At 42.6% G+C, this 26,886-nt stretch overlaps 2 protein-coding genes across 2 annotated transcripts in view; both read left to right on the top strand.

Moving 5' to 3' along the window:
* Nucleotides 1-2,873: 2,873 nt before the first annotated feature.
* iyd (iodotyrosine deiodinase) lies at nt 2,874-8,377 on the top strand. The gene is made up of 5 exons (XM_023806654.2): nt 2,874-3,689; nt 5,544-5,735; nt 5,828-5,987; nt 7,086-7,242; nt 7,783-8,377. The coding sequence occupies exons 1-5, from the start codon at nt 3,506-3,508 to the stop codon at nt 7,963-7,965; spliced, it is 876 nt and encodes a 291-aa protein (XP_023662422.1). The 5' UTR covers nt 2,874-3,505; the 3' UTR covers nt 7,966-8,377.
* Nucleotides 8,378-23,379: 15,002 nt separating this feature from the next.
* LOC111841182 (pleckstrin homology domain-containing family G member 1) overlaps nt 23,380-26,886 on the top strand; it is a 44,371-nt gene continuing 40,864 nt past the window's right edge. Inside the window, exon 1 of the mRNA XM_072703121.1 lies at nt 23,380-23,773. Within this exon, the coding sequence (XP_072559222.1) occupies nt 23,539-23,773 (235 nt within the window). The 5' untranslated portion in view covers nt 23,380-23,538. The remainder of the gene's footprint in view (nt 23,774-26,886) is intronic.

The raw sequence follows: 26,886 nt of genomic DNA, 5'->3' as shown, positions 1-26,886 counted from the left end.
TTCCAGTCTCAGCACATGATGTTAATTGGAGTGGCACAGTGGGAGCACTGAGGCAAAACAACTCCAAGATTGTAGATCCAGTTCTAAGCTTGGCTCCTTGAGTTAGGATGAATATGCAATCATCTGGATTTCATTCCCAACACATGGACTGTGGGTTTATTCCATAGTTCATAGACACACAGCTTTGATGGATTGGTGTGTATGTGTGTGTACTCTGTGATGGACAGGCATCCCATCTAGGGTGTACTGTAGTGTGTGTGCTGTGCTTCTTAGAATCGGATCCAGGCAAAAAAGGTCCTGCAAAATGGATGGATGCAAAAATCAAGCATTCATGAGCCTTCGCAGTCTTCAGGTACTGTGATGTTGTGGGTTCTGCTCTCAAGGTTCTTTCAAAAGATTTGGAGGGAATCAAGATAAAGAAGCAGCAAGACTTTGTCCTGCGTTCCTGTGCATGTTTATATATGTCTCTGCATGTGTTTATTTGTATTTATTTGTGTTTGTATGTCCTATGATTATTTAAGAAAGTGTGAGTAATATGTGGTTTTGCACGTTTTAGTGTTTATGTGTGTGCATGTCTGTATACACAAGATGGTTTACTGCTAATGACCAAGTATTCATTTAGACATTTATTTTTTAATGTTTTTTAAAGAAGTACATACACACTAAAGGGGGAAAAGCACTAAGGCTGAGCTTGCTATCCTGGCGAAGAAAGAATAATGAATATTCCCTGTCACCGGCTGACCTACTCCCACAGTTATAAGGCTCATTCTTGTGTTTCTAGGTGAAAGAGAAAATCTCAGTGCTTCAGGCCAGAGTGTCTGACAGCATTAAATGATTACCCGGTGGGGCTGCTCAATCAGATGGTTTCCCTGGTAACCAGACTTTCAGCCACATTGCGGAGCAGCTATGGGCTAAGGGGTAACAGTGAATACGAGATTCATTTCCATATTTACTCTCCAGTACAGAATCCTGTTTGCAGTTTGGAATTCTCAAAGATGGCCTGGCCATTGTGAACATATGGTGTTCATATTTCCATGGAGGAGTTGGGTAAGGAGTGGCTTATTCTGATGGGATGACTGCTTCAGGATTTCTGGCTGTACTAGAATAGCCCCCAAGCTATTTTTCTACTAGGTATGAGGCTGTAGCCAATCACAGATCCACCACAGCTGAGGTAAGGAGCATGCAGTGATTACAGTGCATAAGGAGCATGCAGTGATTACAGTGCGTAAGGAGCATGCACTGATTACAGCTAGTGCATCGCCACACCCACCACATCACCTCAGGGATGAGAACCTGAGTGCAGCCATGTGGCGGGTGATACCTCAGCACCACACTAGCCCAAATGAACCAGTGTAATGTTTTTCAGGAGAGCCACTAACTCCCAAGTTATTCCTTGTAAGTTGGAGGACCTCTTTATAAGGCTGGATGTAGATTAACATCATACTCAGGATGAAGCAATTGCAGGTTAAGGACTTCGCTCAAGGGCCCAACAGAGTAGACTCACTCTGGGCATTCATGGGATTTGAACCAGCAACCTTCCCACACACAGATCCGTAGCCCCAGAGCCTCCACTACGTCCCAGCTAAGCTATGCTAATTTACCCACGACTCTCTCCTGCTATTACACTGCTATTAATTGTGTAATATCCAGCGGTCAAGTTGTAAAAATATTTCAAGGGGGATGGTGGGGGTCAAGTTTTTGTGGGAGGGTCCCTGCAATAAAATTTCCCAGGGGGGGGGTCCCAAACAGATTGCTGAGGATACTATTTGCGGAGCAATCATGCTGTCTAGATTACGTTGTGTTTTGCCCAGAGGTCAGCTTCCATGATTACACTGGACCTTCTGCATGTACACCTGGACTAAACACAATTTTACGTTATACTGTACATCTGGACTTTGTTATTCCTGACTTCCTCTGCTGGCCCCTGGAGGATGGGCTCCCCCTTTGAGTCTGGTTAGGGTGGAGATAATATGACGTGAAGATGTGCTTTACAAAAATGAATTGAATTGAATTGAGTTGAAGTAGAGTTTTGGATTGGAGTCCACCCTGATATATTTGGTAGATGTACCTTCACATGAGTGAAATTACACAGAACGGTTTAGGGGGCTGGGGGCTGGGGGCTGGAGGGGGGGGATGATATGTTCTCAGTGGGGGTGGTTTTCATTTTCTTCCACAGGGGGATGACATGCATGTGCATAACCATAACTGCAGCCCTGGTAATATCTAATTCTTATGTTTGTGCAAATGCATCAGTGGAAAGGAATGAGAGCATTTGGTGTTTTTTAGTTACATATATAACAAAAACAATTGAACATACAGAAACAAAATGTATTATATGATTTTACTCGAATGTCTTCTGCAATTTGTATTGTAATGCTTCCTATAACTCATTTATAATGAAGAATTATAGTGTAGAAAATGGATTGTTATTCATTTTTAAAAATCACAGCAGAAGATCAATTTGGGGGGAATTGAAGTTACTTCAGCTTTGGTTCTGGGTTTTGCACAGCTCTAGTTAAGTTTTTAAATGGTCGCTAAGAGTCACAGAACTAAATGAACAGAAGACGAAAACGCATTATATGCAGTCTAATCAATTATCCATTCATTTTCCAGCTGCTTATCCAGTAGCCAGAGGAAAACCACACAACACGGGGAGAAAAAGCAAATTCTCACATGAACCCCAAGTCCTAGAAGTGTGAGGCAATGAGCCTGTTCCCCCTCTGAGCTGTGATGCTGCCCACTTGTATAAATTTACATCAGATATCATTCCTTAGCACAAACTGTCTGAACATTTAAGTGAAAATGTCATTGTGTTGGAGACTCAATCAATAATACATTTTTATTTAATTTTTTTTTTAATTAAACTGTGGATGAAATTAAAGTATCCGAGATAAACTGAAATTACTACGTCGGGACCCCTCAGAAGATGGAGCTCTAAGCGGCCGCCTATGTCGCCACTATGGCGGCACTGGTCTTAACCACAAAATCGAAGTTATCGTTACAAGTAACGAGTTTATAGTGTAGCATAAAGCGTCAGAGTGGTGCCCCCTAGCGGAAAGCAGTATGTGACATGTATGAATCGAAAGATTTTGTTTACAATAGGCACTACAACCACAGTTAGGCCTAAATACAACATTATCAGTTATATTTGTGCATTGTATTTCACAATTTAGAATGTAACGAGTGATATTGGTTCATATTTGCTTTATGATTATTGGATTAAAACGCAGTACTGTGAATAAAACATCATAGGAAAACTTATGTTATAATTCATAACATGTTTATTCCTTGCCTAAAGATAATCAAAGGCTGATCAACCGTTTTTAAGTGCACGAATATTGAGGTCATTAATGTATTTCGAAAATATTTTGAAACAAAGCTCGTTTGATAATTAACTTGAAGAAGCAAACTGCCCTTGTAATCTGATTCTTTCAAGGTCCAATGAGGGCGTTTGCTTTAGAACTGGAAAGAGGTTCATCCCGCAGTACTTATCCCGATCAACATTATGGCGATCTTCTCCACGCTTACGCCTGTGTTTCTGGCTGTTTTATGCATTCTGATAGCGATTATTTTTAAAAACTTTAAGAAGAGCGAAAAGAAACCAAAGACAGATTCTAAGCCTCCAGTACCTTCTAGACCGTGGGTGGATGAAGACCTTGAAGACGACACTGAAATCAACCCAGGTGAAGGTAAGCAGATAGTCTACAAAAGCTGCAGGTTTAACTACCAAAAGTTGAAAATGAACAAGTAATGAACACACATACATACGCGCGCGCACACACACACAAATGTGCATCTATTTGTGACTATGGCGTGACTGTATGTCGTGTGAAATCAGTGTCTCGTTCTGCTCGGGAAGTCGTTGAATATGTGCTTGAAACTAAGGTTTTAATAAAACCTTAGCCCATCATCCTATGAGTACAGTTTACATTCAGGTCATACTGTCCAAATTGTCGGTACATTTCCCAGGTCTCTTGCACATTGTGCTTATATTGCACATCTCAATAAATACAGCTCTGATTACAACAGATACGAAAGTGTTCAAATGTTTAGATACTTAGAAAGCCTGACATTCCTCCCTTGTTTTTGGTATTTTCGCGTCAGAAAATTATATGTAAAGCGACATGTATTATGCAAAATAATTTTTTGTTTTTTGTTGTACTGATACTTGATGCATCACATTAAGTTGTGTGTGTCAGACAGTGGGCAGGCTATTACTCCTGTCTTACCAACTTCTCTACATTTTCTCTAAAGTGGAGGAGTTGAACTGGTCGGTCGTTTTGCACTGTTCATCTGGAAAGGGCTCTCAGCTGAAGGAATCACTTGCCTCTTACCTGTGCCAGGTCGCTGCTCTCTTTTGTGCCATAATGAGTCAGCAGATGCCAAGATAGGGCACCTGGGCTAGAATAGGCTGCCAGCCCTCCCCCTCCTGTGAGGGACTCTCAGTATGACGACACTGGGCATCTGTTGCATGCACTTGGGCTTGCAGATAGTCCCGCTTGTAGAGAGATTAATTCTCTGTGCCAAGCAGAATATGTTGCTAGTTCTGATGTTGGCAGACACTGTTGACTGTATCCCGTATGCCCGCTGTGTAGTGTGTCAGCTTGGTCCAACAGGGTGGGATATATCTCGTATAGATATACAGACTAGATTAATTTTCCATATCAAATGCATTACATTCAGTTAGAGATCCAGATATGATCTTACATTTTTTTCTGTATAAGTATTTTATGATATATTATTATTGTTGAATTGGAGCTTCATGTAGTTCATATTCTTTGCAAATGTAAAAGGGCACTTCTTGTCACTGGAGTGAGCTTATTTGCAAAAAGCTGTATACAGTATAATATTGACTTTGGCTGTAGTTGGGCCTGATGTTATTCATCTGATTATGGACTTTATATTAAATCAGGAAAGGTCTCAGTGCCCCTAGGTCTTCCACTGCACTCTACAGTGACTCTTCAGTCACTGTAACACTGACATCACACTGTGTATGAGTGCCCATCATCCTATGAGTACAGTTTACATTCAGGTCATACTGTCCAAATTGTCGGTACATTTCCCAGGTCTCTTGCACATTGTGCTTATATTGCACATCTCAATCACTTTAACCTTATCAGTTATGCATAGATTATGTACATGTGAACATATTTAATGTATTTTTTATTTTATATTGTTATTGATATATTTTTTACTATTCTCTTATCATGCACAGCTGCTCGGAGTGACCAGGGTCACATTTCACTACATGTTGTATGTGTACAACTGTGTACATGATGAATAAACCTCTTGAATCTTGGATAGTGTGATATTTCTTGTCCACCACCTTAGATTCCTAATCTGCATTCTGATGTTTGTCCCTCAATCACAGGGAGGTTGATGTCACTTAGGATCTTCTATGTCACGCTAAAATCACTAGCCTTTTCACGTAATTTCGTGAGCTGGCTTTTGTGTTGTTCTGTTTCATTTCTGTGTTGAGCACCACCCAGAAATTTGTGTTGTCATGGCACTGATGCGTCTGACTGCTTTCTTGTCACGGTAAGATGATGAGGAGCTGGCGGAAAGCGAGGGGGATGTCTCCCATGTGCCTTTCTCGCTGCCACGGTACAGCGAGGCCGAGATGCTCCATCGCTCTCAGGAGTTCTATGCGCTGATGAACGGCAGGAGGTCGGTGCGCTTCATCAGCCCCGAGCCCGTGCCCAGGGATATCATCGAAAATGTTATCCGTGCTGCAGGTGTGTGCCGGTCCGTCGGTCAGAAGGTACACCAGTCTGAAGATGATCCATGGCACTGCTCATGAGTGACCAATGCCAATCTTTCCCAACAGGTACTGCCCCCAGTGGAGCCCACACAGAACCCTGGACTTTTGTGGTGGTGGCAGATGCTCAGACAAAGAGTGAAATCCGGCGGATTGTGGAGGAAGAGGAGGAGATCAACTACAAACTGAGGATGGGGGAAAAGTGGGTCACTGACCTGAAGAGGCTAAGGTGAGAGGTGTTTCAGATACATGAAGACATTCCTGAGTACTGTGGCTGGTACCGGGGGACATTTCTGGGCACAGTGAAGAAGGTATGGGAGGACATTTCGGGGTACAACAAGGAAAGTGAAGAAGGACATTTCAGAGAACAATGAGGAAAGTGAAGAAGGACATTTCAGGATATAGTGAATAAGATACGGGAGGACATTTCAGGGTACAGTAAATAAGGTACGAAATGACATTTCAGGGTACAGTAAATAAGGTACGAAATGACATTTCAGGGTACAATAAATAAGGTACGAAATGACATTTCAGGGTACAGTAAATAAGGTACGAAATGACATTTCAGGGTACAGTAAATAAGGTACGAAATGACATTTCAGGGTACAGTGAGGAAGGTGAAGAAGGACATTTCAGAGAACAGTGAGGAAAGTGAGGAAGGACATTTCAGGATATAGTGAATAACATACGGGAGGACATTTCAGGGTACAGTAAATAAGGTACGAAATGACATTTCAGGGTACAGTGAGGAAGGTGAAGAAGGACATTTCAGAGAACAGTGAGGAAAGTGAGGAAGGACATTTCAGGATATAGTGAATAACATACGGGAGGACATTTCAGGGTACAGTAAATAAGGTACGAAATGACATTTCAGGGTACAGTAAATAAGGTACGAAATGACATTTCAGGGTACAGTAAATAAGGTACGAAATGACATTTCAGGGTACAGTGAGGAAGGTGAAGAAGAACATTTCAGGGCTACAGTGAGGAAGGTAAAAGAAGACATTTCACGGTACAATGAGGAAGGTAGGGGAGAACATTCCAGGGTACAGTGAGGAAGGTACAGGAGAACATTTCAGAGTACAGTGAGGAACATATGGGAGGACATTTCCAAGAGCAGTGGCTCATATCAGAGGCATGTTTCCAGGTATGGTAATTTGCTGATGTTTACTTCTATCTTTAGAGCCCAATTTGTTCTCGTCTATGAGTTATTTTCTTGTAAATGTTGCCAGAATCAGCAGGCTGCGTTTTTTGCCAAGGACAGATGAACATGTGATCAGAAAATGACGAAGATGAGCTTGTGGTTCGCTCTGTTTTCTGTCGACAGGACCAACTGGGTGAAGGAGTACCTGGATACCGCCCCCTACCTCATCCTGATCTTCAAGCAGACGTATGGGATGCACCCTAGCGGGAAGAAGAGGACTCACTACTACAACGAGATCAGCGTCTCCATCTCATGTGGTATCCTTCTGGCTGCACTGCAGGTACAGTATGTGTGTATACATGTGTGTACGTGTGGGTTGGGTGGGTTATGTATGTATTACACTGTGAGACCGAATGTCATACAGTGTGGAAAAAAAACCTGCTATTTTGATCTTTTGGGGACATTTTTTCAGTTCCCACAAGGGGAAACTCAATTTTATAAAAATCTGTGACTGCAATCAAAAAACGAAAAATACTACACGTCTTGTGTTTTGTTTAGTTACTTATGGTTTTGGTCGTCATTGTTGCGATTAGGGTTTTGCCCATAGAAATGAATGGAGAGTCCCCATAAAGATATGAATACAGATGTGTGTGTGTGTGTGTGAGGTATTTTCATAATTCTGACCCCCATGACTAACTGTCACCTTAGCCCCCCCCCCCCCCAATTATATAATTGTGTGATTTTTATATACTCAAGGGCCCCTGTAAAGTGCTTGACCCCCTCGATCTTCTGAGGTATCCATGCCCCTTGTTTGCCCCTGGTCCATGGGCTGAGACCGTTTGCACGCTCAGGCTGTGTGTGCATGTTTCTCTGCGTGTAGAACGCAGGCCTGGTGACAGTGACCACCACCCCGCTGAACTGTGGCCCCCAGCTGCGCCAGCTGCTCCAGAGGCCCCTGAACGAGAAGCTCCTGATGCTGCTTCCCGTGGGCTTCCCCTCCGAGGACGCCACCGTGCCCCAGCTGAGCCGCAAGCCCCTGGATGACATCATGGTGTTCGTGTGACCCGGGCCCAGCGGATGTGACGGCATAACATTCTCTAAGAAAAATCGCAGTCAGTTCAGGGAGCACAGTGGTGACCCTGTGAACTGGCAGCACTCTGCTTTGTGACTCATCACAGACAGTAGCTGTGACAGACATGACCCGTGACAGCAGGGAGGGGGCACCATTAACAGCCTGGCCCAGGAATGGCTAAAAGTACCTCCTGCATTACAATAGGAAGATGATGAAATTCTGCTCTTAAATCCTAGTTTTAGCCCAGTGTGTAAATTGCTTTTTGTGCCTTTGGATATGTGCATCAAAACTTTTTAGGTACCTGTAACTACGGGATAGGCTCCAGAACGCTGCACATGTATGTATGTGTGTATGTATGCTGCCTAGTATAACTTAGAAAAATATAATTTTTTATGCAATGCAACTTTTTAGTGGCGTTTTAATCCAAAGTGATTTACTGGACTAATTCTGGTCAGCAGGACTACTGCAGAGCTGAGATCATGAACTGGTAACCTTCTGGTTGCAATTCAGACTGCTTTACTTTCTCATGATCAGAATCAGAATCAGCTTTATTGTCATTCAAACCACTTAACAGTTTCTCAGGTCTCGGTGTGCACAGCGTGGCTACTAAACAGTAAACAGATAAAATAATAATAAAATACTACAATAAAATATCTAAACTAGGTATAAAACAAAATAAACCAAGATAAAACCTCCGAAATAAAAAGTAATGCACAATACTGCACAATTGTATGGCAGAAGAGCAGCGACTTAAAGTGATCAGTGCAAGTTGCAAGAGTAACGGCAGCAAAGAAACATCAGCAGCAACATTTCACTGTGACATGTTGCAGCATCAAGGAATGTTATTACAGTGCAAAATGTTCAGTATTTGGGTGGTGGAGCAGTTTAACAGTCTGACTGAGGTTGGATAGAAGCTGTTTTTCAGTCTGGATGTTTTTTGCTCGGATGCAGCGCAGCCTCCTTCCCGGCAGCAGGGGGGTGAACAGGTCATGTGCAGGGTGGGTTCATGGGGTCATGAAGGATGCAGGTGGCTTTTCCCCTGCATCTAGTGGTGTATACATGCCCGATGGGTGGGAAGCTGCACCCGATGGTCCTCTGGGCAGATTTTTTATCACCCTCTGTAATGCACCTGGACTTAAAAATACTTCTTTTTGTGTTTTTAATACCATCCTTTTCTGTGATGCAGTGAGGAAGTAAATATTATAACCTGCCTTTCTGTGTTCCAGGTGAAGTGAGGCTTGATATTTATGACGATGATTCTAAACCCAGGACGAGACATAAGAACATAAGAAATGTACAAATGAGAGGAGGCCATTCGGCCCATCAAGCTCGTTTGGGGAGAACTTAACTAATAGCTCAGAGTTGTTAAAATCTTATCTAGCTCTAATTTAAAAGAACCCAAGGTTTTAGCTTCCACTACACTAGCAGGAAGACTATTCCATACTCTAACTACACGCTGAGTAAAGAAGTGCTTCCTCAAATTCATTTTAAAATGTTCTCCTGCTAATTTCCACTTATGGCCACGAGTTCTAGTATTTAAACTAATATTGAAGTAGCCATTGTTGAATAGGACAGTGTACCTCACAGGATCTGTTCATATCAGAGTATAATCTGCTTCCACTTCACCTTCTTTCTTGCCCTGAAGGACAAGCATTTGGTGATGATGGTTGTTACCCACCCAGTTGTTAGCTGTAAACCACTTCAAGGAATGTGTTTGTTTGAAATGAGAATTGCTTTTATGGGTGGACAGAAGCTAGGAGCATATCTACATGCGACGGATTTTTACGTCTTAAGCAGCCATCACTCTTGACTGTAGCGTGATCCTTGTTGCTAAGTGGCCTTACCTTCTTGGTGACAGCACCTCTTGAACATCATCTGCACCCCAGCCTCTGCAACGTCACGCGTAGAAATTTTGCGCAGCGTTGCTCCAATAGGTGTATTTCCGCCTCTGTGCACTAGATGGCAGTAATGTGCAGGAATGTTGTGACCACTGGGACTGCTTGACTTAAATATCTTGTTTCAGAAGAGGCTTATCAAGACTGTTTCATAGATTTTAGCGTCCTGCAATAAATGTGTTTCCCATTAGATACACTTCTGTTGATTGGCACAGTGGCCCAGTTGATAGCAGTGTGACTGCATGCATCCAGGGCTGTGGATCCGATTTATGCACCTAGTTCTGGTTCAGTCCTTGCTCTGTTCTGTCAGGCTGGTTCTGCTTTTCCACTGACCTCTCCTCTTATCCTGCAGTGACTCAGTGTCTACACATCATCATTGTTTACCTACTTAACAAGGCCCCTATGGGTCCTATAATGTGGACTGAATGCTTCCAGTCATTTTAGATTCCCATGCATTTTACTTTCACTTTCGCTTGTCATTATCGTGGAATAATTATACGTGTGTGATTTTTTGAAAAACTGAAGTATTGTCTACATTTTAATGCAGCTGAGAAATTGTCCTAGTTTAAAAAAAAAAATAAATAAAAAAATTGGAAAAGGAAATAGAAAACATCATTAACTTTATGTCCCGTAGTTAATTTGGCATACGGGGTACTTAGGTTTCTCCCTTGTTCTAACATGCTCTATCTTGCAGTCTGGTTCCAATGGATACTTTCATTACACCAAAAAGTTCTGGCTTCCATTGTGACTTAGATTTGGGCTTGAAAGGTGTTATAAATCACTTGTGTTGACATTATGATGAATGTGCTGATGGTTGTGATGGTGAGATCAATACACGGTGTTCAATCCCTACATCATTTGACAATGAAATATGAGATATGGGTGTTGCATTTGAATTTTGAAATATTGTGTAGATATGGCACCTTCACATGTGTGTGTACACAGTCAAGTCAATTTCCTTATGCAAATCCATATATTTTATCATGCTTCCAAGTGCTTATCTCACATAGGGTTACAGGGAGACCTGGAACTTACGCCAGACAGCCTAGGGCACGAGGTAGGGGAGCGTCCTGGATACGTCCATCACAGGGGACCCTCACCCTCATGCACGCAATGACAGCTATTCAGCGATACCAGGTCACCTGACTTCATGTTTTTGGTCAAAAATATCCAGAGAAAACCCACATCACATGGGGGAAACATGCAAACTTCATGCATACTGAGTGGTGCAGCCCTGCAGGTATGTGCTACTGTCCCACCATTTTAAATTTTAAAAATATTTTCTGTCTTCCACTAGAGGGCAACATTTACATAAATCGCTTCAGACCAAGTACTGCACACATTGTGTGACAAATAGATGCCTGGAGGTATTATTAGAAACATTTGATTGAAAAGTTAACAAAAGCATAAAACACTTTCTTCTGCCTACACATCTTTTTAGTGTCGCCTTTGAACTATTGAAACAAGTTTAACAAGTTAAAAACCACTAAATGGAAAATAATGGCAGATACTATGTGTAAATGGACCATTATGTTTTTGAATGTTTAACACAGCTGGGGAGGGCTGGGAGAGGAGCTTGTGTGACAGAAGCTATCAAACACTGAAACAAGTCACTTTGTCTGTATTGCATGTAAATGTATAGTAGCACCAACATGCACACAGATACATTCATTCAATGAAAACCAGATAAAACCTTGTTTTACAGTAAATATGCAATGGAGCTGTCAGCAGTAAATCAGCCATGTCTCACTGCCAGAAGCATCACATGACAGCTGTCAACCTTCACCGTCGTATGAGGAATATTAGGTAGGGTGGCTATTGACTGGTGGTGATTGGTGTGGACCAGCATGTACTAATTAACAGGGGATGATTGGTATAGACTAGTGTGATTCAACCAAAGGTTCTGAGTATCATTGTGGTGTGCTATGGACTACCTAAAAGTGGTAATGATTGGTATGGGCTGGTATGGATTAGCTGAGAATTGAAGCAGTAAGCGCTGACTGTGATGAATTAGTCAATAATTCTGGGGATACATGTAGACTGGTTCGGGTCAGCCGGGAGCGGCAGCGATCATTTATTTGATCCGTGCTGCGGGTAATCCCACACAGATGCATACCATCTGGTTCTGCGATGCACACCCTGAGCCGTTACCAAGGTGATAGTGGACACACCCTGCCATTTTGGTGTTGGCATGGTGACACGCTCCCACGCCCTAAGCCCACATGCTCCAGCACAGCCTTGGGGACGGAGTACTCCGATGCAGAGTGGGGGTGTACCCATATGCTGTGCTGTAATTCCTGGGGTGGAGGGCAAAACTGATAGGGAAGAGTGTGGGGGTACATGGAGGGGGGGGGATTATCTGACCCATGGCGGAATTCAGGAAATCAAGCCATGCATGAACAAGAGAGAAGAAAGGGGACATTGTTGTTGTGTGCATGAATGACTCTCGGGTCACAGAATGGAATCACTCCAGAGACTTCAGGAGAAAATGAGTTCGATGCACAGTCTAATAACACCTGCTGCTGGGTGAGTGAGTGAGTGAGTGAGTGAGTGCTTCTCATGACATCACAGCTTGTTCTTTGCACAATAACCCCCTTGATAAAATATGTGTCCTTAGGTCATTCATGTTTTCTAGCAGCCTGTGTAAAGCTTCATTGTTGACCCGACAGATGACACTGAGACGACTGGTAGACTAGATCTCAACTTTGCTTGAGTTGCGGCGAATGTAATTAGCACTTCTGATTCCAATACTGCCGAACGCCACAGCCATCGCTACCCCGGGCACTGTTGTGGTGATTATGAACTCCTCCTCTTCCCAGTTGCCATCCAGTGTCTATTGAGTTTGCGTATTGACAGATAATTTGCATGGTGGACGCAGACTCTTTCATATGTTGCCAGGGATTTTTTGGTAGTGATGGCGTTCGGGTACATTTGAGTGTGATATGATAAGATGGGTTCCTTGTGAAGGCTGATTTTACAGTGGGGGAGCAGAGTGCATGAGATCGGGTTTCAGTAAAATATGTGCAACCCAACTCCACTTTCAGCAATCCTGCGCTTGGGCTGGAGGACCTTTAAACACCCCTAGATTCCTTCAGGCCTCTTAAATCCGAATCGCTTTATTTGGGCTTGTAATTCCATACATTGTGTTGCTTCATCAATAGAAAGTCACTCTATGTTACCTAAACCAGTGTTTCTTACACCGATCCTCGGGAACCCCCCAGACAGTCCACGTTTCTGCTCCTTCTCAGCTCCTGGAATGGGGTAAAAATATGGACTGTCTGGCAGGAAGCTGGGAGGGGGTCCCTGAGCACCATGTGGAGGAAGACTGACCTAAACAACAGCATCACCTAAAAAGATACCTGTTGTTCTGTTTGGTCCTACTATTCTTAATGCATCTTGAATGCTTTCTACTGACAAATTTTACCAGGAAATTGACACCAAAGTAAAGACATATTGTAGCCAAAATGTTTATTGTTGGGAGGAATCCACTGTATCCTGGAACTGATCCTGAAACCATCCAGTGCCAGCAGTCCAAAGCAAAAGGCTTGTTAATCTGATTCAACATGTTTAACGCAGTGAGATATGTGGAGGCGTGTTCCTCAGCACTGTCCTGCCTCCCGAGGCTCTCACATGCTCCTTGGCTTCAGCTGCAGTTTGCTTTTCTGTCGTTTTTTTCCCATTTCCACCCCACGTGTCCCGGAGGCTGCTGCTCCATCCTGAGGACCATACGCCCAATTAACACGCGGCCTAATTGCACTACTAAGTTTGGCATTTACAGCCACTGCAGCATCCCCTCACTCTCAGCCAATCAGCGCCGCTTCCTCACTCTGTGCTTGGGGGGGGATCCTTGGAGAAATACCGAGATGAAGCAAACAGCGCCAGATCTGAAGCTCGAGAAAAAGGTCCAATGAAGGATGTCTGTCATCTGGAGGCAGAGGGGCTCATGTGGTAGAGAAGTCTGGTGCCTACAGCATCCAATGTGTGCAGCATCAGAACCCAAACAAGGCGGGAGACACTTCATGGTCAGCCTGACCTTACGCTTTTGTAGACTACCCTCTTCCCAGCAGATCTGCAGATAATCAAATTACACAAACCAAGCCCAGACACAAATATGTGCTCTTGTCTGTGAGTCAGCCTCCCTTGAGTAAGAGTCAGACTTATATTTAGGCTTAAAAACAAACATCAGTGTTACATGCTTTTCACAGTAGCGGTCACATTAAATCAGCATTTTCCAAGTGTTATTGCGCATGGTCAATAGCTATAGGGGAAGCACCTACATTCCTGCTTATCCACAATTATCACAAGATTAAAAAATCTGTTGGAGTTTTGTTACGACTTGTTCTTATCTGGACACTGACTGGGACCCCCGTGACCTTCTGGGCTGACCTGGGAATACCTGATGAAAGGAACCCTCTCCGCTCGTCCTCTCAGAGAGCAAAGCAATTAGGAGAAGTGAGGCAGACAGGCTGGAGCTGTGCAGTTTGCAGTGTTTGATTGTTCGACCCGTAGCTGGAGGGGAAACACGGAAGGTGTCGCGTATCACAAGGCCGTGATCGGGCTCATTCACAAACACCGGGGGTGATGATGGAGGCGGGGGCAGGTAAGGAGAGTCAAAGCAGTGTATAACTGATCGGGGAAGGGCGGGGCCACTGCAGCACCAACACCCCACACAACCGAGCCAAACAAAGCACCTATACAGGCTTTGAAACACTCATTAGCTGCTGTTGTTATTGACAGACTGGGCTACCTAGTACCTATCAGATTCTTATATTTGCACAGCTTTCTAGACAATGAGTTTTATCTGGGAGTCTTCTATTGACACTGTATTAAAGAATCAGCTTATATCTGTGGAATATTACAACCTTAAAACTAATCTATTATCTCTGTTTCCCTGTCAACAATTTCCCTCTAAATATACTCAACACATCAAAATAATTCTGCAAACATTTATTGTAAATATTTACAATGAATTCCATGAAACTTTTCATGATTTTTCATACTACTGCACATTTTTATATAATGATCATTGAACATAGTTTATTACTTTTTTCACTTTTGTGAGCTGTAAGTAAAACATCGACTGATTCATTGTCCAAATGACATGTTTTGGACATTGGGATTAATGGGTTAAAACATATTTTTTATCTTATTAAAATGCAAGAATTCTGTATAGGAAAATATATTTCCATAAAAGATTTCTGTAGCCTGCCTTGTCGCGGTTTGCAGGATACATGCAGGAAGGTGAGTAATATAACATGCAAATTAGACAGGCTATATACAGTTTGCTGAAAATTAATTACTGTGGACTGTGGTTTCCTCTGCCAGCCCCAAGACCTGCAAACTTAGGTTGTGCTGGCTGTCAAGTCTGAAACAGATATTTCTAGACGTTCACACGTCATCTCAACCTAGTGAGCGTCGGTATCTCTGTACGGTGTCACGGATGAACGGCAGACGAATGGTTGTCGTGGAGACATGGGTAAAAATTAAAGCAGTGTTCCGAATTAGCAGCTCAAGGTTAATGCACTACTATGGATAGCAAGCCCATGTTAAACTAATTATGAAGAAGCTGAAGGGCAGCATGGTGGTTAAGTGGTTAGCACTGTTGCCTCACACCTCTGGGCCCTGGGTTTGAGTCTCTGCCTGGCTTACATGTGTGTGGAGTTTGCATGTTCTCCCTGTGTCATTGTGGGGTTTCCTCTGGGTACTCCAATTCCCAAGTCCAAAGACATGCTGAGGCTGATTGGAGTTACTAAATTACCCATAGGGGTGTGTGTGTGTGTGTGTGTGTGTGTGTGTGTGTGTGTGTGTGTGTGTGTGTGTGTGTGTGTGTGTGTGTGTGTGTGTGAGAATGAGCCCTGCAATGCACTGGCCCCTATCCTGGGTTGTTCCCCACCTCATGCCTGCAGCACCAGAGCCTCCACAACCCAAAAGGATAAGCAGGTTGGAAAATGGATGGATGGATGGGTGGATGAATAAGATGGTGAATGGGTTAGGGGGAGCCAAAAGATCCACTTCAATGATAGATGACTTTGCTGGTTTTAACAGAGATGAGAAGTCAGGCCATATGTATGGTTTTATATTCCCCTGAGTCCCAAGGCACATCCAGAGTACTGAGGTTATTATCTTTGTGTGGAATGTATAGGTCTGTCAACTTAAATAGACCTTTTACTCTCTGCTGGCTGTAGTTAATGGCTGCATCAGAAACTCATTAGGAGAAATCTGAATCCAGACTACCCAGAAACCCCTTCCAGGTTATGCAGTGCAAAAAATCCATTTTGTGGTCTCATTCTGGCAAGCGGTAGACGGCCATGTGTGCATGACAGTCCTGCTCGCACAACCCAAAAGTTATGTGGAAGTCATCTGGTGTACAGGAGTGCTATAGATGAGCTGCAGCAGATATGCAGTACAGAAAGCTGGCACGCTCCACGTCTGGCAATATTTATGTCTCTCCAGATTTAGAAGACACAGGTTCATCAGTAGATGGGTAGATGGAATGAAATAGTCATACTTCATTCACCCGCATAGGGAATTTGGGCTTTCACCTACATCATCTCGCTCTCCATGAGACACACACAAGGAAGAGCAAGCTTGGGGGTCACAGCACAAGGTCAGCCAGCATCCAGCATCTCTGGAGCTACAGGGGATAGAGGCCCTGCTCAAGGACCCAATGGTGACATCACCAGCAACCTTCCAATCACATATTCCTAGCCCACAGTCACACCCCACACTGTCAGAGAAAAGGGTACAGTCATGGTGAAGTTTTGTTACCTAAGGTACAAGCAACATTAACATACTCCAAATGGCATGAAACTTTCTTCAGAGTCCATTTCTGTACCTTAAAAGGTATACAGGTTGTTATTGACTTACGACTGACCAATCGATTTGGTCATAAGTTGGCCCTTTATTTTATAGGCAAAAATTATGATATGTATAGTATATTGTATAATAAAATTGTGTCATCTTTAGGTCATATTGTTTGTTGTGTTTTTAACCTTTTTCTCACCATTTTCTCGTGGGGATGCTGGCACCGCCGGCAGTTGGGGCAGAAACTGTCACACTCACACGGGGCGACACTCGTGCTGTCGAACACGGCGCAGTCGTGCCCACATATCTGCGGTCTTGGAACGGTTGTAAAGTCCATCAGTCGTAAGTCGCATAGGTTGTAAGTTGATAACGACCTATATACCTCTGCATCTAGGGTACAACTGGCAGACCTTCGAGGGTACAACCCCAGTGACGAGTAATTGTACCCTCAAAGGTACAAACTGGTACTTTTTTCTGACAGTGTTAAGCACCAGTCACACTGTGTCCCAGAGTGTGGAGAAAGAGAGTGTGACCCTCTCAGGAGGGATAGTTGGCTGATTGTGGCTGTTTGCTTTTTCTACCTGTCCCCTGGTCACACCTTAAAAGTATAGAATGACATCTTTTGGCCCTTGGCTCCTGGTAAATCCAACATGACCCTGATGCCTGCCCTGACTCCCAATTTAGTTTTGACACACTTGCCTAAATTCAGGGCTTGTAAAACTTCAAAAAGGGAAAACCCATTACTCAATTAACCCATTCTATAATCTCCCTGTATCATATGGTTCTCTGTCCCATTTGAATTATCCTTGTTATATACCCATTATATCAATTAAGATATATACAATAATAAACATACTATGGCCAGAAGGTATATAATTGATACAAAGAAGTTAATAGGTCATTGTGTGGGGTGCCATGCTGGACTCAATCTGGTGCTGCAACTGGTAATAATGGGCTGACTGTGATGGAAATGCTGATATTGAATGGCCACAATTACACTGGTTTCAGAAGATCCTCAGATACAGCTTTCTGGAGTGTTCTTGCATAACTGTGGTGTAGTTACAGTAATAAATCATTTTAATAGTACATTTATGCAATCAGAAAACATGCCCTGGCAATGAACTTCAGTTGTTACACTGAAGGCATTTCATTGTGGCTCCCCCATTAATGCCTGCATAATTGCTCTCCAAATTTCATATTTATTCAAATGCATCAACATGAATTCAAATTGTATTTGCATTGTTTGAAGGGAGAAAGGTAAATCAGAGAATTAGAATGAATCCAAGTACTAATTAGTAAAATCAGAGAAAAAATCTTTGCATGCAGCTATGATTTAAGCTTTGAATTTGTCCATAAGGTCATAGGTTCAAACCTCGGTGAGATATTCCCCTGAGTAACGAACATAAGTGCAGCTGCTCTAATAACCAGCCAAATACTCAGATGTATTCTGATATTTATAGGTTACTACCTGTCTTAATGTCATGTCATTAATCAACTTGTAACATTTAGGAGTATCTACCTCTCAAGTCCTTAAAGATTTATCAGCAAATAGGCTTTAAACCTTTTAGTCTTTACTCACTACTACAAATTTTGTTTAACATGCTTTCAAAATTAAGAATAGGGCAGTAGAAAGCATAGTCGTTAATAATAATGGCCTTGTTCTTGCTTTGACAAGCAAGCCTATGCTTTACTGCTTATTTAATTAAATGATTTTGTCCAATTTAGTTTTTGAGAACTTCCTTCTATTGTTACATCAATGATTTTGATTTTTCAAGACACATGGGAACTGACGGTCTCAATGGACCAAACTTAATCCAAACCTACACATATAGAACACCTAACCGTTTATAATGTGCCAGCACATGACATGATTAACACAACAGACTTGAGGTCAAACCCTTAAAATATTAGTCTACCGGAGAACACTTTGTTTGGCTAGTAACGTGACACAAAACTGTAAACTATGCAAAAGTGGTAATGAAGACATTGCAGCACAGGAGCACGCAAAAATTTTCGAAAATTGTGCAAATAAGCAAGAGATTACCCTTCCCACAGAATAAATTCGTTTTTAGGAATTAGACATCAATAAATCTTGTGGTTTGTGGACCTGCAGGCAGAATATCAGAATTCCATATGCCATAAGCATGCTTGGGCTCGTGTACACTGGCATGGGACAGCGTGCGCACACAAACTAATCATTTAATTATGGTTTGCATTTTGGCACACAATTTATCAATATTATGTCTGAACATACACTAAACAAGACTGCATGACTGCCTGAAATGTCCCATTGACCTCTATGGCACACAAACTCCCTATCAGCATGAGCAGGAAAATATTTATAAGTGTTGGTATGGCACGATCAGAGAGGCCTACCTGCTCTTAAAAAGCATATGTTCGCAACAAAGAACTCCAAAAGGCAGCATGATGCCTATCTTCATGAAGAAGGAGATTATGTCCAGCTAGCAGCAGAATTCTTTGAAATCTGCAGTGGAGTCCTTGGTGAAGTGATGCAGCACCTTGTGGACATCACAGAAAACAAACCTCACTGCCCAAGCTACCCTGGGACCAAAGACTGGAAACGCTGCCCAGCTCCTCCTCAGTGATGTCACCACAGAATGTTGTTTTGAACTGGTTTTTCCCTCCGTTTCCCACCAGCAGTTAAAATAAAATTGAAGGAATTACCAGGGGACAGCAGGCTTTGCATCCTTTTTGAACACATATGCTGGTGTAAAAGGGGTGGCACAGTAACAGTGAGTCTCTGCTCTGCCTTTACATCTGAGGAGTCTGCATGTCATATGCATTATACACACGAGATACTTTTACAATACTGGTAGGGGTATGTCTCTACCATCCATACCCAAATCTATGCCCTTCTTCTGTATTTTTTGGGACAGGCTTTGGACCCTTACAACCCCAAACAGAACAAGTGGGTACAGGAGATGGATGGATGGAATTAAAGTAGACGTACCTAGAACAGCTGCTATCAAAAAACATCCAATCATCAATCAAACCTCTACAGAACCCAGTCAGGTGAGAAAGCGACCATACATGTCATCACGATTTGCTTGAAATTCTTCATTATTTGTATGTATTAGGCTTGTGCCTTTTAAGTGTGCGAAAGTATCTTGGGCCCTCTGTGTACTAATTTGTTCAGTTGGCAGACTGATTGCCAGAGTGATTCATCTTTCAGTTCCTCCATGATTGAGGCACCCTCTCTTTTGCCACCCTCTGGGGTAATGATGCACAGAATAGGGGTGTTGGACAGGAATGGATATCCTAGCAGATTCAGGGCCCCCCCCCACACTTTACAGGGGTCCTTAAATACACAAAATTATACATGCATGTAAGAGGCAGGTGCCCAGAATGTGTGCCCCTGTTAAAGAGTCAGTATGGATAATATAATTTAATTTTAAGCATAATACTTAGTGGAATAAGAAACACACACACACTGCTCAAAAAATTAATGGAACACTTTGGAAACATCAGATCTCAAAGGGAAAAAAAGTCATGCTAGATATCTATACTGATATGGACTGGGTAATGTGTTACGAACAAAGAGATGCCACATTGTTTGATGGAAATGAAAATTATCAGCCTACAGAGGGCTGAATTCAAAGACACCCCGAAAATCTAAGTGAAAAAATGATGCAGCAGGCTAGTCCTTTTTGCTGAAAATTCATTGCAGCAACTCAAAATCGTACTCAGTAGTTTGTATGGCCCCCACGTGCTTGTATGCATGCCTAACAATGTCAGGGCATCCTCCTAATGAGATGATGGATGGTGTCCTGGGGGATCTCCACCCAGATCTGGACCAGGGCATCACTGAGCTCCTGGACAGTCTGAGGTGCAACCTGGTGGCGTCGGATGGACCGAAACATAATGTCCCAGAGGTGTTCTATTGGATGTAGGTCATGCAAACGTGGGGACCCGTCAATGGTATCAATTCCTTCACGTTCCAGGAACTGCCTGCATACTCTCGCCACATGAGGCTGGGCATTGTCGTGCACCAGGAGGAACCCAGGACCCACTGCACCAGCATAGGGTCTGACAATGGGTCCAAGGATTTCATCCTGATACCTAATGGCAATGAAGGTGCTGTTGTCTGGCCTGTAGAGGTCTATATGTCCCTCCATGGATATGCCTCCCCAGACCATCACTGACCCCCCACCAAACCGGTCATGCTGAACAATGTTACAGGCAGCATAATGTTCTCCGCAGCTTCTCCAGACCTTTTCACTTCTGTCACATGTGCTCAGGGTGAACCTGCTCTCATCTGTGAAAGGCACAGGGCGCCAGTGACGGACCTGCCAATTCTGGTATTCTATGGCAAATGCCCATCGAGCTCCACGGTGCCGGGCAGTGAGCACAGGGCCCACTATAGGATGTCGGGCCCTCAGGCCACCCTCATGAAGTCTTTCTGATTGTTTGGTCAGAGACATTCACACCAGTGGCCTGCTGGAGGTCATTTTGTAGGGCTCTGGAAGTGCTCATCCTGTTCCTCCTTGCACAAAGGAGCAGATACCAATCCTGCTGATGGGTTAAGGACCTTCTATGGCAATGGTTCTTAACTTTGTTGGAGGCACTGACCCCACCAGTTTCATATGCGCGTTCACCGAACCCTTCTTAATTGGAAAAATAAAATGTGGGAAAAAATAATAGCAATTTTGGAAAAAAATGTTCACCTTTATTTCGAATAACCTCAGAAAGACGCCGATAAATAGATTTTATCAGGTCTCTTATACATAGGTGCACAAAATGAACAAAACCATTAAAGAACAAATCCATTAAGAACAAAGAACAAATCCATTAAAACATGATTTTCACACAAAAACAAAAACATAATAATGAATATTTACTGCATGTTGCTTGATCACCTGCAGCCAATGATGGACAAGCGGGGCGTGTCATCACGAATCATATGAGTCGGGTGTGTGTTTTGACCTCCGCCGAACCCGCGAGACTGACTCACCCAATCCCTGGGGTTCGATCGAACCCAGGTTAAGAACCACTGTTCTATGGCCATCTCTCCTAGAGTAACTGCCTGTCTCAGGGAATCTCCTCCACGCCCTTGAGATTGTGCTGGGAGACACAGCAAAACTTTTGGCAATGACACATCAATATGCGCCATCCTGGAGGAGTCGGACTGCCTGTGCAACCTCTGTAGGGTCCAGGTATCACCTCATGCTAGCAGTAGTGACACTGAACGTAGCCAAATGCAATACTAGTGAAAAAACAGTCAGAAGAGATTAGGACGGAAAAATGTCAGTGGCCCCCAGCTGTTAAACCATTCCTGTTTTGGGGTCGTCTCATTGTTGCCCATCTAGTGCACCTGTTGTTAATTTCATTAACACCAAAGCAGATGAAACTCATTAACAACCCCCTCTGCTACTTAACTCACCAGATGAATATCCAAGAAGTTTAGTTTACTTGATGCTATACTCTGATTAATAAGCGTTCCTTTAATTTTTTTGAGCAGTGTATAAACATATTTACATATACATATATAATTAAATGTTACACACAAACAAAATTACATTCTGTACGTAGTGTTTTAAGTAAAATTTGCGATACAATCAGCGTACCATCATGAGTTAAAAAAGAGCCATTTCGGGGTTGATGAAACTAATGGCATCAAATAGCACCAACAAAAAACACGGCGTTTCCACCCTCGGCGTGCTTATTTCAAGGGACACCTGACCCCCAAAAGATACAAATTGATCACAGTGGGAAGGGAACTAATTTCTTGTTTTAACAAACTCAAAAGAACTGATTCACTGAAATGAATCATCCATCTCTACGTAGATATCCAAAGACATTTTATATAATTACCACAAGTATGACATTAAAGTCACACTTTTAACGTCAGATCAAACTCTTCCTTGTTCCCACTACAGAAATCTACAGCATTTCATACAAAGATTCAGAAAGTGTTATGCCATTCCACAATTAGGCTGCATTGTGGAGCTTCACATTCTGGTTTTTACAGCCAGAGGTTTTTTAAAAGGCTCTGAACATTACACAAAAGGGTGGACACCGCAGATAAAAACAGGGAGGCCCTGGGGAGACAAGAGTCTACCATTTTGCACATTAGTAACGCTCCTCTACATCTTCTTATCGCTTTAAAGCATCGTCTAAATAGCTTCCTGTCAACTTTGTACAAGTATGATCACAGAACGGGAAACGCCGTGTTTTTTGTTGGTGCTATTTGATGCCATTAGTTTCATCAACCCCGAAATGGGTCTTTTTTAACTCATGATGGTACGCTGATTGTATCGCAAATCTTACTTAAAACTACGTACAGAAGCGCAGTTTTCCTCTCCTATATCCCTTTTTTTTTTTTGCAAAATGCCGCCTACACATTCCCACCTAGATTCTGCATGTCTTTCCATAAAAATATACCAGATACAAAATTATCATTTACCCTATGTCAGGTTTTTGTAACAACTAAAGAGTTTTGTGAATTTTAATTGAACACGGCTTCCAAAAAGTAACAACAATTTCAACCCGTTTCGAGAACTGACCATCTTTATCTAGCCCGTTCTAGATTTATTGCAGAATGGCGCAATAATTGCTTTTATAGCCCTCTAGCCACCACGAACACCTGGAAATAATTTCGCTCACCTAATTGAACGTTAATGTTAGCCGAAAGGCCTCCAAAATTGTTAAATTACTATTTTACTTTGAAACACGTTTCAATGTTATTTTTGAAACAAGTCTGACCACAATTAGACAGCAAGTGAAACGCTCCTTTTTGTACGAAACATTTACAGCGACCCCTCCGAAACCCCCGACTGCGGGGTTGCGCATGTCGGTACGCCTGGGTTCCCAGTACAAGGAGTGTTTGAACACTAGCGGAAAATAAATGATACATTCATCATATGGCGGTAAAGTGACCGCTCACTCCTGGCTGTCGTCCAGGCAGATTGAAAAGAGCGCTTTAAAGGTTGTTAAGGGGTGGGGGAGTGGTGTTGCCGGACAGGCACAGCGTCGATCCCCGGCTAGCCAGATGAAGAACACCTTCAGTCCGGGGTCGCTTAATTCTTTGAGGAGGCGATCTGCTTCGGTGCATCGACGCAAAACGCCTGGGAAGACGCGAGGTAAGAGCAAACCGTCCCGGCCAGAGGCGTCTCAATGCAGGACGTTTCTCGTCGCCTCCATCGCAGCCAACTTGGATCTTCTAAAGTTTCCCGAAAGCGATCTGGCTCCAAACTCACCCCAGGAGAGAAACGTCTTTACTTTATAATTTGCGCTTTGTTTTGCACCACTCTGGAGAGCTCGCCTTTCTTTACGTTTAGGCGACAAATGTAGGCTAATTATTGGAAGAAGAATGATAATCGCTGCTTTTTTCCTCTGGTTAAGGAGCCAATCGTTTGATGGCTGTATAAAAGCCCTGTAAACGGAACAGCTACGCTCAGTGTCATTTCTGTAAATTAAGTCTTTTGGCAGTAGCCTGTATTTACAAAACGTTAACTGGTCTGTCGTTAATATTCATTTCACTTAATCAAATTTTATTTTATATAATATTCCTTTATGGGACGCGTCATTTTATTAAAACGTTAATTACCACGAAAATGAGAAACATTACCGCCGTCATTCTGTCTTTTCCCAGTAGTTACTGCTTGGCTATTTAACTGGTTGTATGAAACTATCACTTCGTCGTATTTATTGATTTGCAGCAGTCCTGCTTTGTTAGTTATCGTGGCTCACATCGAAACAGTCTCAGTACCTGTAGATAACAGAGTGATTGAAGCTCGACAACCGCGCGTTACAAACCTCACGCCAATATTGCATTAGAGACACAGAAGAAGCGGGCAGAGAGACATTGATGACGCACGTTACCAGGATGTGTTACGATAGACTTTCATGGCATCGAGAAGATGAGGGTGTTAGGGTTTTTTTTTTAGTACCTAGACTAAAGCCCCCTCGAACCATTTCCAGATTATTTTAGATAAGTGTTGCTTAGGCTGGCATTTCACTTAACACGTTACGCCACAAAAAAAAAGAAAAGCTTTTAAAGTACACCAATGACAGGCTATTGTGTGTTTCTGCTACTTGGCAAAATAGATTTGATAAACTTGTAGCTTCACTTGAACGTGGTTAATGCATGATGTAGATGCCGGTTGGCAGGCAACGGCATCGTGACGCCTAGTTCTGCACCTGCGCCTTGGTTACGTGTGGATGGTACCCAAGTGACACAGGTGACGCACACATGCGTGGCGATGACGCCACACCGGGTGGGTCTTCTCTTACTGTATCCTCTCCCTCACCTGGAATCTGCTGAAGCTGTAGTGCTGTAGTTGGTGTCAAAAAGAATTATAGGTTTCTGTGTGAGCCAAAACTTCTGGTTTTATCTAAAGCTATTAAGTTTTTTTTTTCTTTGCACACTGAGGGCTGCTTTACTGGAACAATTTTAATTGCATGTTTATCTAATCCTACTCTCACATAAAGAACCCAGCTTCAGCCTTGAAGCTAATTATACTGTAAACCCCTATGTTGTTTTTTGCCGTAGTTTTAGCTCACTGTCAGCCTTGTATTTCTGGTTTGCACTAAAGAGGTTTAAAACAATACTGAATGCGGTTTATATAATATTATAGCACTGACAGAATGCAAAAGGAAAAGGCAAACCAGTTGTAAAATTGTTCATAACATAAATAATAAAACAACAATGAGTCCTCGCATGTTTTCTCTTCAAAATTGCCATCTTTGAGTATGTGGCATTTTGTGAAATGTTGTTCAAAGGTAAAGATTGAGTTACTTTTGAGTATTAATGCCTTTCCACTTTACAATACATTTTGTAAAGTAATGGCCAAGTTAAATTTGACCATCTAATGAATATCAAATTTTGCTAATGTATTATCTAGGCTGAAAAATAGCTGTTCTGTTAACATTTTGTTAAAATCGATTTGATTTCTAAAATCCCAAATTCAGATACCATCTGTAATTTTACTCCTAAATTAACGTAAATGCCTCCCTCTTACAAACAGTCCTTCAAAGGGAAATAGCTCCTCCATTACAGATGAATAACAACGCCCATGTGACACAGCCAAACCTTGATTGGAGGACATCTGCTGTTTTGTGGCTGGTTTCCTGTTTCTTTATTTAAACGGACCTCTTTCAGCCTTCATGGATGAAGACCACACGCCAGCAGAAAAGCATCAGAGTTTCCTGAAGCGGCCAGGTGTGAGGTCACATGACTACATAGCAGGGCGGAGCCAAATGGCCGTCCAGGGGGTCCGGATGGCTTTGGCGGTGACAGGCACAGGCCCGTGAGCCACATGCATATTTTTAGCTTTTGTTTGTGCTGGAGAATTTCCTCCCCCATCGCCCACATATTACCATGTGACTTCCTTTTAAAGGCAGATGGTTTTTAGGGACGTCAATTTGGAATGTTTGCAAGGAAATTACACTTGTAAATAAATAAAGCCCTCTTGGGTCACTTGGCTGACCAGTCCGCTGGATGGCAAGTGCAGTCACACAGGGTTGACATGTCTAAGTGGTTACAGAGGGTATAGACCTTTGACAAGTCTCCCTCTCTTATTCCCAGTAAAGTCAGATGTTCAGAGAAAGTACAGTTTTCAGTCCCGGTTCTGTCTGGTTAGTTAGTATACGGTCTAACATTTTTATTGCAGAATATGCATTATGTTAATAGATTTTAATGGCCCTATTGTGGTAAATGCTGATATTAGGTTATGTATAAGATTTTTGACATTGTGAAGCCATAAGTTCAGCTAAATGATGCTAGAACTAAGAATTTGACTGTATAGGATTAGCTGGTAGCTACTTGTGGCTGCTGTATCATTTTAATGTTTTTGTCTTCCTTATTTCTGCAAAAAGGTGATTGTATGCTCAAGCAGTGCACGGGCCTGCTCCACCTCTAATGTGAGAACGTCAAATTGCTGTACTGTAATGTTTAATTTTCAATCCTTGGGCGGTGTTACAAACCCATTTGAATGTTATATTAGACTGTTTGCTCAAAAGCATCATCAAAAATCAATAGCTGAAAATCTCTAGATACTAGCCTACTGTAAGGAAAGCAAAAATCTTCATAGCTACAAGCTAGTTTGTATTTCGGCGTTTCACCTTATCAATTTAATGTTTATCAGCAAAGCTTGAAAAATACAGAAGCGCTTTGCAATTAAAATAAAATCACAAATAGCCTTTATATAACTGTGAATGGATTGTGGATTTTATGCTTTCAGATGATTTCTGA

The sequence above is a fragment of the Paramormyrops kingsleyae genome, chromosome 19 (assembly GCF_048594095.1).
Source record: "Paramormyrops kingsleyae isolate MSU_618 chromosome 19, PKINGS_0.4, whole genome shotgun sequence".
In the NCBI taxonomy this organism is placed as follows: Eukaryota; Metazoa; Chordata; class Actinopteri; order Osteoglossiformes; family Mormyridae; genus Paramormyrops; species Paramormyrops kingsleyae.
This window is presented reverse-complemented; position numbering and strand designations above follow the sequence as displayed.